The 13,961-nt window shown below is 41.0% G+C and overlaps 1 protein-coding gene across 1 annotated transcript in view; it reads left to right on the top strand.

The window, feature by feature from the left end:
- Window positions 1-1,015: 1,015 nt before the first annotated feature.
- ADAMTS18 (ADAM metallopeptidase with thrombospondin type 1 motif 18) overlaps window positions 1,016-13,961 on the top strand; it is a 76,839-nt gene continuing 63,893 nt past the window's right edge. Inside the window, exons 1-3 of the mRNA XM_086469110.1 lie at window positions 1,016-1,117; window positions 1,274-1,352; window positions 3,240-3,556. Coding sequence (XP_086325236.1) covers window positions 1,016-1,117; window positions 1,274-1,352; window positions 3,240-3,556 — 498 coding nt within the window. The remainder of the gene's footprint in view (window positions 1,118-1,273; window positions 1,353-3,239; window positions 3,557-13,961) is intronic.

Raw genomic sequence — 13,961 nt, 5'->3', positions numbered from 1 at the left:
GCAGCCAAAAACGTCAGAAACAAGTTCTGTGTTGATTTCCAACCTCGACCAGTCCCATTCACTTCACTACTTCAGTTTCCCTTCAGATTTTTTAGACCTTTGATCTTTTACTGAAGTTTTCTGTAGATGAAAAAGTGTAACCTAATAGCATAGGCTAGTCGCAACCAGAACCGGGCGCTCAATACATGTAAGCCACTGTGTGAAAGTCAGCTCCTTTACGGACATCCATGTTCATGTTCAGTAAGTGGCCTTGGCTATCATAGCTGGGCTTCAGTCCCAGGCAACCGAATCTGCGACTGATTTTGTTCCCATTTGTTTGTTCGATTGTTTTCCCGTGAAACCACCTTCAAAAATAATAGAAAGTAACAGCACATTCTCTCCGAGTGAATGGTGCTTTGGGAGCTGGGTGGCTGACACCGGGCTCTGCTCCTTCTCCCAGCACCACCACGAACACTCCGGTCCTTTCGGTTAAGCCCTGGGCTCGGCCCCCCGTGTTTGCACCCCTCCTGCCCCCGGGCAGGTCCCCGCTCTCTCCGCAGGTGGGCCCGCACTGGCGCTGCCCTCGCTCAGCCCCGCCGCTCCCTCGCCTCCCCCGCGGTCCGGGGGGGGGGGGCGGGGGGCCGCCAGCCACCCCCTTTCCCAGGTGCCTCCCCGCTGCCCCCGCCGGCCCCGGGCCCGGCCCCGGCCCGGCCCCGCCGCCTCCCCATTGGTCCCGCCCGCTCCGCTCCGCGTCGCCCCCCGGGCGGCGGCCGCGCCGAGACGCGGCGCCGGAGGCAGCGCTGCCCCGCGGCGGCGGCGGCGGCGGCGGCTTAAAGCGTGCGCGCCGGCGGCGGCGAGGGCGCGCTCACCTGGGCGCCGCTCCATGGGCTCCGCCGCCGCGCACGGCGGGGGCGCGGCGCGGCGAGGCGGCCGGCGGAGCCGCTGCGGGGCAGAGCCCAGGTGACCATGCGGGGGATCCGGGCGCGCCCGCCGCACGCTTCGGGGAGCAGGTAGCACGCCAGGTGCGCGGCGGAACATGGACTGTCTCCTGCTGGTCGTCTGGACTTTACCTGTTGCGGTTCTCGGCGGCAGCTCCATGCAATTCCCGGCTCTCCCGTGGCTTGGAAGCACTATAAAGGCAGGTCGAGAGCACTTTCTTTTGCAGTCGCCTAGTGTACTTTCATACCAGGTTACTGCACAGTTTCTGGTGCCTTGTCTTTCTGCCTTCCCTTGTCAAGTAAATCTCGCCCAATACTCCTTTTCTCTCTCTCTTTTTTATTTTTTTCTCTTGCAGACCCTTCAGCTGTGCTGCCTCTGTTGCATGTCTCATGCAGCAACTTTAACCAGTGACAGCATCAGTGAATTGAATCATGGTTTGTATAGCTCTTTCTGTGTCTGTGTATATGAACATTTGCATGGATGCTTTTTTTTTTTTTTTTTTTTTTTTTTTAGTGGATTGAGCATTTAAAGGGAAGAAGCCACAGTGTTTGGGGAACATAAAGTGAAAGCCAGTTGGCTGCTGTAAAATAGCTAACCATGGGCAGAGATTAACTTGTTAAACCCTGTGCGCAAAAGCTAAGAGGAACAATATGTAACAGCAAAGCAAATGAATGAGATGGTAAATATATCCACGTTTACATGTGCGATTAGGAAGATGAATGTGTGTGTGCAGCCACAACAACAGAACCTCATGTGTTTGTGGTGGAAGCAATGAGACAAAAGTAATGAAAAGATTTGGGTGGGAGAGCGGAAGAAGCTGTGCAGTGCAGGCTAAGGGAAAACAAACCTGGAGAGAAAGGACTCGTGTGAGTGAGAGCTTAGGAGCTGTTTGTTCCCAAGTTGCAGAGTCTAACACGTAGATGCTGATGACTCTGGGAAGTTTGAAGTGCAGTGTATGCTTTTTATTGGGTGCGAGTGGAAACAAAGTACAATAGAGAACCACACCAGGGTGCAGAAAGGAATAACCCTCTTGCACCATATCATCTCCTCACTGGGGGATTCCCTCTCTCCAGCAGCTGCTTGCATTTTTTGGCCACCAGCCTGCTTAGCGTCCTCAAGTTCTGCCATTGATTAACACCACTCGAGGAAAGTGAAAGTTCTTGATGTATTGTTTCCACTGTCTAAGGAAAAACAACCTACCACTGGTTATGTTTTCAGCCTAATGTGTGTCCAATAAAGTTTATTCAAGCAAAGAGATTGATAGTTTTTGCAACATCTGTTACAACACAGGAAGGAGGGGCTTTTCTTCTTTTTTGACAGTGTTGTTTCAATTCAGGAAGAGAAATCAATTGTTATACTGTCAAATGCCTGGGCATATTCACAGAGAAATACAGCTCAAAAATGAAATGGGGTTGGGAAGAGTTTATTCAGCATAATTACTCATACAACCAGCAATAGGTACAAAGGTCCTAGTTCAGCAAACACTTAAAATTCAGACCCAGCTTCCAGGATACAAGTAATCCCTGCATGGCTAGATCAACAGCAATGGTAATGTACTTCAAGCTAGGCACCTGCTTATACAGCTAGCTGAATCGTGGCCTCTAGTTTTTCCTTTCTTACATGGTTGTGAGTAGGTCTTGGTCTTCTTCTCACAAATAGTTTTGTAATTTTTCACATATTGTATCCAAAACAATAAACTTCTTTGACATGCAATTAGCAATGGCTGACTAAAGGTTATTAGGTAGGATGTAATCTCTTTCTGCTGAAGGTCAGTTACAATTTGAAACCCAGTCTAATCAAGTCACTACAAAGAGATGAGGTCTCACTCAGTTAGGGCATTAATAAATTAATCCTTTAATCCATTTGAACAAGTGGTACAGTTCTACAAAGTCTCAGTCATGGTTACCCCTACAGTGATATAATATTTGCTGCATGCTTAGGGGAGGAAAAAAGCTCTCAAACCAGAGCGGCCTTCACATTTGACAGCAATTAATACAGGGGGAGGGGAAAATCTACAGATCTGCTGGTGATGACAAATGTCTTCAGAAGAGCGATTGTGGGAATGTTCACAGCTATGCTAGTTAGTCTGTACTCTCAGTGGGGCAGAAAGGAAACAAACACAGTTTGAGAGCCTGTGTGACTTACAGGGGTGAATTTATGCAGTCAAGACTATACACATACAGCCTGCAGAGCCTTCAGGCCATTCCCTAAATGATGGAATGCTTCATGCCATAGTGAAAGCCTGATGTTTACCATGTTAGAATGACACTTACCTTATTTGTTGGATACAAAAGCTGATGGCTAACTTTCTGTCGTTACAGATTATGTATTTGTGACACCTGTCAGAGTGGATTCCAGTGGATCGTACATTTCACATGATGTTTTGCACAGTACTAGGAGAAAGAGATCAACTCAGAGTTCAAAGAGTTCCTTGCACTACAAATTTTCAGCATTTGGACAGGAACTTCACTTAGAACTTAAACCTTCGACCATTTTAAGCAACAGTTTTATTGTCCAGGTACTCGGGAAAGATGGAGTCTCAAATTCTCAGGAACATGAAATTGAGCAGTGTTTCTACCAGGGATTTATAAGGAATGATAGCACCTCTTCGGTAGCAATATCTACATGTGTAGGCTTGGTAAGTGTTTATTTAAAATAAATCAGCATTAAAAGTATTTTCATACATGGAATAGCAGCTGAAGGTATGTAATTCATATAATATTCAGGATACCATACACCATTTGATGATTTTCCTAATACCACTAGTTGCTATTGCACTTAACAGAAGTTTAGTTATAGCCAATGAACTGCATCACACTCTTTGTATGTTTTCATCACAGGCTTTCAGGAAAAAAAAAAAACAAAACAAAACCAAACCAGAAGACTGGCTGGTAGTCTTAGTAATTATCCCATAGTAAACTTCATTTGTTATAGTTTGTGATAGAGCAAGGAAAATGTATGAACTTAAGTACTTGCTTTTCCTGCCTTTGTGAACTAACATGAATAAAGGAAAAAAAAAAAATCAATCCATGAGCTTGTTAGAAAAAAATATTACACCTAGGTTTGTCGACTACTTTAAGGAGGGGTGAATTTCCTAGCTCAGCAGGAGTTATGAACCAATTTTGCTTCATTTCCTTTTACAATTCCAGGTTTAGAAGTCTTGATTAGTTGATCTCTTATGAATGTGTTAAATATTATCATTGCATATTTCCCATTTATGGCTGTCATCCAAGTCCATGAAAAATTATTACTCGCAAATGATTTCTTTCAAAATACATTTGACAGTGCTCATTGCCTGCAGAGAAGTCTTTGGTCTTGTAATTCAGAAGAATCATCTACAGAATTAATAGCCATTGATCTTTTTTAGGTTTAAGCCCTTGCACTTGCAAAGCAATCTCCTATGAATGAGATTAAAGCAGAGACATTTAAGTGTTAGGTATATGAAGCTATCTGTGCTTTGTGGTTGACTAAGGTCCAGAGGATATGTTGGGTCACCCTCTAGAAATCTGTTTTGCAAAGGTACTTGTCCGTAAGAGCTATTAAACTGTGTGACGGGACCAAAAAAAGGAGCACTTGAGACGCCCAGTGTTTCCTTTGAAACAGTAGTCAGTGACTTGAGAAGAGGGCGGCTTATTAGGAAGGGCTGTTGAATACTGATAACTGGTTGAAGTAGTCTGGATTATGGTTTGAATGCACTACTTTTTTTCCTCAGCAAGTGAGAGGAATTGAGTCTTATAGTTCATTTGAACAGTTGCAAATGTGACTTTGGAGCAGGTGCCAGTAACTGGAATGAAGCTTTCTTTTGTTTTGTTTTTTTTTTTTAAGTTGTGTTTATAGTGCTGAGCTGTTAACATCGGATGTGCTTGGTTGTTTCTGTGGAAGCTTCGTTTTACAACTGCTAGCTTTTACCATGTTTATTCAGAAAAAAACCTGTTGCAGTATTTGTCTTTCCTCGAAGAGAAGTACTCTACCTACACACAACAGTTACAGTTTGAGTGATCTCCCCTGTTTGGTCATGTATTGTTTTTTAACATGCTTTGTGAGCTAAGTGGAGCTGGGCTTGTCAAGTCTTGTCTCGAGAAGGAAGGTTCAAGTCTGCCTCAGGTCACAGAGAAACAGAATGTGGTGATCTTAACTGAGACTGAAATGGATCTCTTACCACTGTCTCGACATTGAGATTGTTATGACTGGTAAGCTTCACTTAGAAAAGATCCAGCAACTGATCAAAAGAGAATAAATATTGTGGCATGAACAAATTTACTGTGGCAGAACCTTTCTCAGTACCTAGATTATCACCAACTAGAATCTCTCACTTTCTTTAATCAGTTCCAAGGTTCCATGTATTTCGCCTCAAATTGTTATTTTTAAACTGGTAAATGAAGTAAACCTTTACTTATAATAATCTCCTGCAGAGCAGGTATCACAAAGTATAACTGTTCCTTTCTCCCTATCCATTTGTTAATTTCAGAGCCTCTAATGAATCCTAGGCAAATTATCAACAGTATTCTTAGTCTTTCAGTTTGCAAGGCTGCCTTCTTAAAATAGTGTCGTCAGCTGTCTGTAATGACAACCACGTCATTTTTTACTGTGATCCAAATTCGGTAATCATATGTTAAGTCTGGACACTGTGCTCTGATCAAGAGAACCTTTTGAATAGCTTCTATATCCTCTTTGCACCAACTACTTTTGTCACTTGGTTGCCCTTCTTTCCTATTTGCTTTGTTCACTGCAATTAAACCGAAAGTGGTGTTTCTTCTATATGGTTGGTAGCACTAATCTTTCCATTGTTCCTTTCATTAGCAATAGCTTCTCTACAATAAAACTGCAGTGACCCATTCTTTCAAGCCTGGAACACCACAATGTGATTTGGAAGCAATTGCATTTCAATAGACTACAGGGACTCTTTGATCTAATTTTTTGGATGACCTAGAGTATTCAGTCATTCAGCTGTCTGTTATCTGCCATTGCCTGCAGAGTAGACTTTTGAGAGACTCTATATGAAATGGTTTGTTAGGCAAGATGACCTTAACTTAACACTGGAAAGGAGCAAGAATTTGTTGCTTTGGTATAGATCTGTTAAGAGATGTGTGTATCTTACTCACGTTTTAACAGCTGAGTTGACAGTAAGGCCCCACACTTTTATGCTGATTTGTTGATTTGAGACCAAATGTTTCCATCAGTCAACACAATTTTCTTGATGTGTCAGAAGGCAAAACTTGATCTATGCTCTTTGTCTGAATAAGTACTCTAATACATTAAGTTAGCATTTTAGGAGAATGGGTACAAGTTTACTATGAGTACTGTCTCTTGCCTTTTCATCATCGAAGTGTTGAGGTGCTTTGATTTTTGACAGGAAACTTGCTTTGTTCGGTCTTCTGCCCTTTCCTCCTTTGGTTGGCATCCTTTCCTTGCTGGAGTATCTTATGCAGCAAGAAAGCTATGATTTTATTTTTTTAATATGAAATTATCTTATATGCAAGAAATCTTGTTTAGATCTTCCTCTCTGTTTCACCATCAGGCATTGAGTATCAACATCGTACTTACTTAGTGATAAAAGAGTATGAGAGATTTATTAAAATTCAGGCTTATGTTGTACATCACACAGATTTGCTCTGTCTTTTTATAAAAATGCTCAAAAGACAGATGTACTGTGCACACCTTCAGAAGGATCTGTTCTGGACTACCTGTGGAGAATGTGATTCATTCTCTCCAAAGAAGTTGCGCTAATTTTTTTTTTTCATATATTTTATTAATACATTCTCAGTCTCAGGGGTGGGTTTTTTTTGTTTTTTTTTTGTTTTTTTTTTTTGTTTTTTAACTCTTACAACTTTGGGTCAATGAGTTCATTTATATTAGTAAATACAAAACTAGTTTCTGTCTTTGGCATCATCTTAATGTGGCCTCAATAGAAATTTATGCAAAATTTTCAGCTCCTTTCTCCACTGATATTCATTATTACTTTTAATAAAACTCTTCTGTTGCTCCAGTGTGACTTCTTGGAGTTTCCTTCAATCCCTTGGTTCTCCCAATTGAGAAATCCAGGCCACTGGTTTGTCTTGCTGCTTCATCCTCTGTTTACATTCTCCAATTCAAAGTGTTCATTCTTCCCAAATTCAGGTTTTTTTTTCCCCCAGACTGCCGACTTGAACTAATTCTTACTTATTATAATTATATGTTTTATTACTACTGTTATTTAGTAATATATTATTAATATATTGTATTAAATTGCCTTTAGCTATCTAATTGGGAGGCAGACTATGCCAAATCCACAGAACGCAGGGGGTTTTCAGTTTTTTCTGAAGGAAGTAGTTCCGGCCACTGTTATAATAAGAAGTTGTTTGTAGGACTTACTCAGTATTGCTATATTTGTATTCCTACCTCATTCCTCTTGTGCCCTTGCCCATTCTCATCCACATGTTGCGCTATATCTCATCTGCATTAAAACCAGATATCTATTGTGTGTTCACCACCTTTAACTCCACTTTTTTGATGACTGTCTATAAAAGCCTTACTATGGTCTTCCTAGTCTGTGAATAAACTGCATGGTGTTTGTCTCTTTATATGCTAGTTTTACTATCCTTATGTTAGGTCTATGTATATGTAATCTCATGTGTAAAGTGGGTTGTTTGCAGTCACACAGTAAATCAGGGCAGAATACAAGAGAACCCCAGAGTTGTCAATAGTCCAGTTGAGTTCTAGAGACGTTCTTAAAAGTAATTTATAACTGTGCACTTAAGAGCAGAAGTCGCATTCCCCTTGTCAACTAGAGCTCTCTCTTACAAAGTCAAACAAGTTTACACTGCAGTCCAATACACAACATAGACAACAGCAAGCATAATGAACGACTGGTTTATTATATAGCATTTGTGGGGATGTTGCTGCTATTTGGTGGAGGAGACAGGTGAGGGTTTACAGCAAGTACAAAACATGTGCGCCCAGAGGAAAGAAACGTACGTACAACATAAAGGAACTCTCCTACCATTACATCACAGAGGAGAGATGCATGTGTATTTTGGGTCAGAGCGAAAAGCAGTACAGTTCAGGTGCTTTAAAACTGTTTGATACACAGTTTTATTTTTCAGGCTAAATTCAGCCTTGAGCAAACACACTAGCCTGGAGGCCTGAGAGGCTGCACCTGCTTACACTAGAGGTGAATGTGGGCCATTCTCTCCCTTTTATTTATGTACCTTAATTAGAAGAGTGGAGTCAGCTTCATGCACTAGCTAGTGCCCTCCTTTGTTTTTGGTAAGATGTGATTGAATCTTTCATTATAAGGGGCCTCTTTCTCTTGTCTCAAGTTCTGTTATGTTTGTTAGTGTCTAGTCAAGGGAAGAGAAGGAGAGGGAAGGATGAATCATGTTACACTCACTGAGCTGTCAGAGGAGCCTACGACTGGAGAAAGGGTTAGATGTAGCACTGATAGATAAACAGGAGGTGTATTAATTCAATGGAAGTTGTGTGTGCATGTCTGAGGGCAGGACTTTGCTCAAAGTATCAAAGAAGCCACAAAATTAAAGCTTCTTAATGCAGTCTGGCCACCTAAGAGGCAGGCAGGCAATGCAACTCATGTACCCATTCTTTGTAGTCATTTAATCGCACCCTGTATTAGCATTATTTAAGTTCATGCTAACAACAGCCTCTTATTCCTAGAGCTCACACTTTTAAGTCCAGTTAAATATGCTGAGACAAATCCCAAGGTTCTTAGGCAGACAAACTCCCATCAAAATCAGTGAGCCAGACTGCTGGTAAATGTACAAAATAATTGCTGTTCGCAATGAGGTTCCTTTAGAAACCTACAGCTGTAAAAATAGGACAAAATTTGGCCCAGTGGGACCTTGAAGAAAAACTAAATACAGAACTGGTGATTTGACTCATTCTCAAAACTATTTTTAGTCCATCCACCAGCCAATATACAAATCCTACATTTTCTGCCATTATACCACCACAACAGGAACAACATCTGGTATATGAGTTCTTTGACTTTCTTTATATTCACACACCATCACACCTTTGTCTTTCATAAAACACAAACTGTGTTTTACAGGAGCATCATTTTGTCCACTGTTTTGGTGGACATTTTGCCGTTATTCACTCCATAATATGGTGAAGATTAAAATAAGACAAATCTTTACAGGAAAATGAGGTGACAATGGGAAAAAGATATATACTCTTGAACATGTTTTGAATTACGCTAGATAAATATGAGACACTGTTTCTGGTCTCAGTCTTGAATTGACTGCTGATGGGGAATGAATTGTATGATTAGATTATTGATTACCCTTCTCCATAGCTGTCTGATAAGCTTTCTGTTTAACTCTGGCTTTAGCTCTGCATGACAAAAACACTGTTATCACAGGTATTTTGACCCTGCAGATTCCTGATGGGTAAGAAATGGAATTGAAGAGGATTAATGATGGAGAAATAATCTGCTTCTGCTGGACAGGAAAGATAAAAGCAGTTGCAGTTCTTCCAGGTTCTGTATTAAAAAAACTGGAAACCTGGAACATACATAGAGGAAATACTGCATCACTGGGAGCACTTTGGCTCCATCAGCCTGAACACAGCGGGCTGTGGATGCGGAGCAGCTCACAAGAGTTGCCCACAAGAGCTGGTCCTCTCAGTCATTTTTGCCTGCTCCATTATTGCCCAGCAGGCAGTAAGAGCTTGGAAATTCTCAACATTGTGTTTCAGACCAAACTTTAGGCTGTTGCGAGCGCTGCTACTTGCACCCTTAAAACAGTTCCAGAAACAGGCACAGATAGGCAATTCATCCTGGCCTTTCTTGTTAAGCAGCCGTTTTATAACTTCTAAAGGAATTAGAAGACTCGTTACGTGAAACATCAGCGTTTTTCTTGTTGTAGTAAAGTCTTTCCACAAAGCTTAGTTCCCACACTTTCCCTAGTCCATTAGAGAGAAGCTTATAGTCAAATGCCCTCATAAGGGTCAGGAGAGGATGACCTGTCTGCACAGACTTGACCTCTTCATAACAGGATGTCTTTGATGTAAACGAGGATTTTTATTTTAAGCGCCACTATTTTCATTTGGACCATACCATCTCTGCTGCCGAGATGCAACATATTCTCTTCTGAACAGCTGTGAACTGCTCAAGATCTAAAATATTTCTCTTTTTAGAGGCAGATTCTAATAACCAATAGCAGCTTTCAGTCACTAATAATTAACCTAAGCAAGGTTTTATTTCTGTCTTTTTCCATTTTTTCCTCCACTTCAGAACTGTTTGAGGAAGATACCAGGTTTGCAGACCTGGAGTGTAAAGGCTTTTGTTTACCCAAAACACAATGACAGTCTGTGAAACTGTAGTTCAAGTCCAACTCAAGCAACTCACTCCCAGAGCTCTGTACCTTACACATAGCAGTAGAGTGGAAAGCACAGTAGTATCTTGGTAGTGCCCTGGCCCTGCCACAGAGTTCATTTAATTTTAGCAAATTAGTGGTATCAAAACTGTTCTTAAACATTTTTTTTCCCCCAAGTTTACTCCCTCCTTAGCCTCTCTGCAAAATCAGTGCCCTGATTATGATGACAGTTTTGTGATTTGCGCACTTGTACTCAGTTGGGAGCTTGACTTTGATTCAGAATAGGTTGCCCAGTCATAACCAATCTGGATGGTCACTGGAGTTTGTTACCAGCTCCATAAGTCCCTCCATCATTTTGGCACCTATAGTTTTTGTTTTTCATGGTTGCGTTTAAGTCTGCAAGATATTTAAGATAATGTTTTCTAATTTGCAACTTTTTAAGGAAGGGTTTGTGTTTCTGATGCACAGCATGTCACATACTCTTTGAAAGAGATGGTAGATTGATCACGGGGACTGCTGTCCAGTACTGCAAGCAGCGAGAGAAGGATGGAGGTCTAAAGACTGTTTTCAATGTCTGTGGTTTTGAAATTTTCAGTCCATGGATGGAGGCAAGATAAAAGCTGAGGCCATGCTAGACAGAGGCTGTGATGCTAATAATTTGTCAGTCAATTCTTTAAGACAATTTCAGAGCTATTTGTGTTCGATTTCATTCTCTCCTGAACATGAGTAATGTTGTTAACTTACAGATACATAGCTCTCTAGGGATTTTCTAGAAAATACCTGCTTTCTCTTTTTGAAAGTTGCAGTGTCCAGTGATAACCTGACAGCAGCCCCACTAATGTCAACAACCTTTTTATTCACCGGAGGTGTTCCCTCTGACTTGACTCCTGACCACATACAGAAGCTGTTAGCTCTGTGTACCTCACTTTGTAATGATCTTCTCTCAGTGAGCTGGCAGGAGAGGAGTTAAACTTAGTTATCTCTGCAGTGAGAGCTAGCAGTGGACCTCCAGTGAGTTTTATCTGCTGAAACTCAGAATTGAGTCTCTTTTTTTCTAAACCCCACTCATTTTGTATTAGGAAGGCTCTGACTAGCCCTTAAATGGTATCTGAATTGAACTTTAATGGATAATTACATTACAAACAAGGTTTTCCTCTGTCTTTTTGATCATGTCACTGGGAGCAGAAATGTTGGTTCTTTCTTGCCTTTTCTTATCCTGTTTTAATCCCAATTCTGTTGCTGCAGGTCTACCATAAATTACACTATGCTAAAGGAATTTCCTATTGATTTGCTCTGACAGTGATTTGACCAGCTATGTGAATAGCTGATGGAAGCAGAACTTATCTTTGGTTCAGACAGTAGAGCATTGACTAAAGCTTCGAGGTAAACATTTACGGAAGAAACCTGAAATCATAAAGCCTTGCAGCTCAGCACAATTTACAAACATGTATTAATTAAGCTTGAGTACTGGCTTTACTGTGTGTTAGAGGAGAACAGCATCCTGGCTCATAATAGGTTGACATCAGTAACCTTTTATTGTTTATCATGCTCGGAAGTCACTAAGAATGAGGGTGAAGAAATGTCAAATAATCAGGTCATATGCAAGTGAATGAGTCTTGATGGTTGAAGCTCAGTATCGTGGGAACTGTTATTGTCCAGAGTAATTTCTGAAACATGCAAGTTAATTTCTTTTTTACAACGTTAGTTCATAAGCTAGGGAAATCTACAAACAAGTTGTACAGTCAGATGAAAATCCTTTTGCTGAATCTTTTATGTGGCTTCCCAGCTAGTTCCTGCCAAAAAATAGTAAATGAAAAAAGTTTAATGACAGAGATAATAGGTCTTGAAGTTATTCTTACTGGAATAACAAGGCCCAGCACAAACCTGCTTAATAGAAGAGGAAGCTGAGGCAATAAAGTGATATTTACTTGCACAGACAATAGGGCGTTGCCTTTTCACTCTTCTGTGGCATTAGCATTTCTAGCTGCCCCACTATGTACACAGCACACTCATGGCTTTATTCTTTGAGGACTGGATTCTTGCTGTTCACAGTGGGATCACTTGAATGCTTGTGCCTGCCTGCCTAATATATGTTAATTGAAGGACTTTTGTGTCTCAACATCTTTATTAATATTAATGGAATGAGATTTTTAATGGACCTATACAAAATATGCTTGACCTAGCTTGAGCCCTCACTTTTGTTTTTATACTCTGCAGCACAGTGTGGCTTCCAACTAATTTAAGAACGTAATACTATATTCTGTGGCAGAATACACAAACTAATGAAACATGGATTACTCTTCAGATCTGCAATTTCTTTGCCATGAGATACAGAATTATATAACACCAGAATGTAATTAGAGGTTTTTTTAATCATTCAATTAAAAAAAACAGATTTGCATTTTCTTCATGCGGATTATTGCGCCTCAGTGAAAAGAGTGAGCGTTTAAAAGTAATTCTATCTTGAGCAGGCTTGTCTTATGCCACACACTCATTCCCTTTTTAGGAAGAAGTCATCACAACAGTGCCTTAAAATTAGGCTAGACTAAACCTCAAGAAGTATTTCGAGTTCATGTCATCATTATGTAGACGTATAAGCTGGTCATGGTAAGGGATAGGTATAAATGCTGTAACACAGTGTCAGAGAAGAAAGTTTAAACTTTTCTAAGAATGTGGCTACCAGGTGTAATTTCTTGTTAACACTTGACAGAAAGTTATGCTCTTTGTTTTGTTAGATGTAAATATAAATTAAAGATTAAAATACCAATCTTGGGCTAGGGCCAAGATGAATTTTTTGCAGCCCACTGTGGATGATTACAGTATGGACAAGAAAAATGCTTCCATCACATTTGCACTTTTTTGCTACTTTTTCTGACAAAGATTATTCCTTATAGTCTGTTCTATGTTACATTGTTTGTAACAGATGTCTGGGAAATCACTGTAGAGACCAGCCTACCCAAACAGTATCTCCAGCCTCCAAGGTTTTCTCTGTTTGCTGGCTTCTCTTCATGCTAGAAGCCATGTTGAAGGCCATATGGATATTTTTTGCACTCCAAACTTCACGTACTGATGAACAGATTCTTATCCTGCCTCTAGCAGCAAAAGCTTGAGCAAAGGGGCGGAAAAGGGACAATTTCCAGGCTAAAGCTTGTGGTGAGTAAAAAAGATTTATGGTGACTGCTTTGGATCAGAGCCTGGCCTCAAGAGAGTTTTCTCCTCCCTACATCATAGTGGCCCTTGAGTCAAGAGGCACACTATTTCTTTGGGAAACATGACTACAATTACTATTTGGTTTAGAAAGACATTTTTGAAATGGAAGGTACCCCTGGCTCATCAAAAAAGTGAAGCGTGTCTGTTTCTACTGGCAGACCCCAAAATGCACCTTGTTAACAATCCATGGTGGTGCTCTATAATCAGATTTCACTGAATCTGAAGTGAGATGGAGGAAAAAGGCCTACTTGAAGGGCAAAGAAGCCCATCTACCGACTGACCTTATCCTGTTCTTATGGACCAGCCAGGAGTGAAATGAGGCAGGAGTTCAGGCCATTTCCCAGAGACCCAGCTGCTGCTGCTGCTACTTCTGCTAGAAAATTCACCAAAGTGCTTGGCATCTGGTCCCTGCAGCCGCCAGATAGGTTTCGGTGTACTAATGCCAACTGTTTTCATTCTTCTATGCTGTCAGATTATTATGAAAATGGAGGAGTAAAGGAAGCACCATGGCCACCAAAAAAT

Source organism: Leptosomus discolor, chromosome 8, assembly GCF_034619465.1.
Source record: "Leptosomus discolor isolate bLepDis1 chromosome 8, bLepDis1.hap2, whole genome shotgun sequence".
Lineage (NCBI taxonomy): Eukaryota > Metazoa > Chordata > Aves > Leptosomiformes > Leptosomidae > Leptosomus > Leptosomus discolor.
Note: the sequence above shows the minus strand (reverse complement) of the source record. Positions and strands in the feature narration are given on the sequence as shown.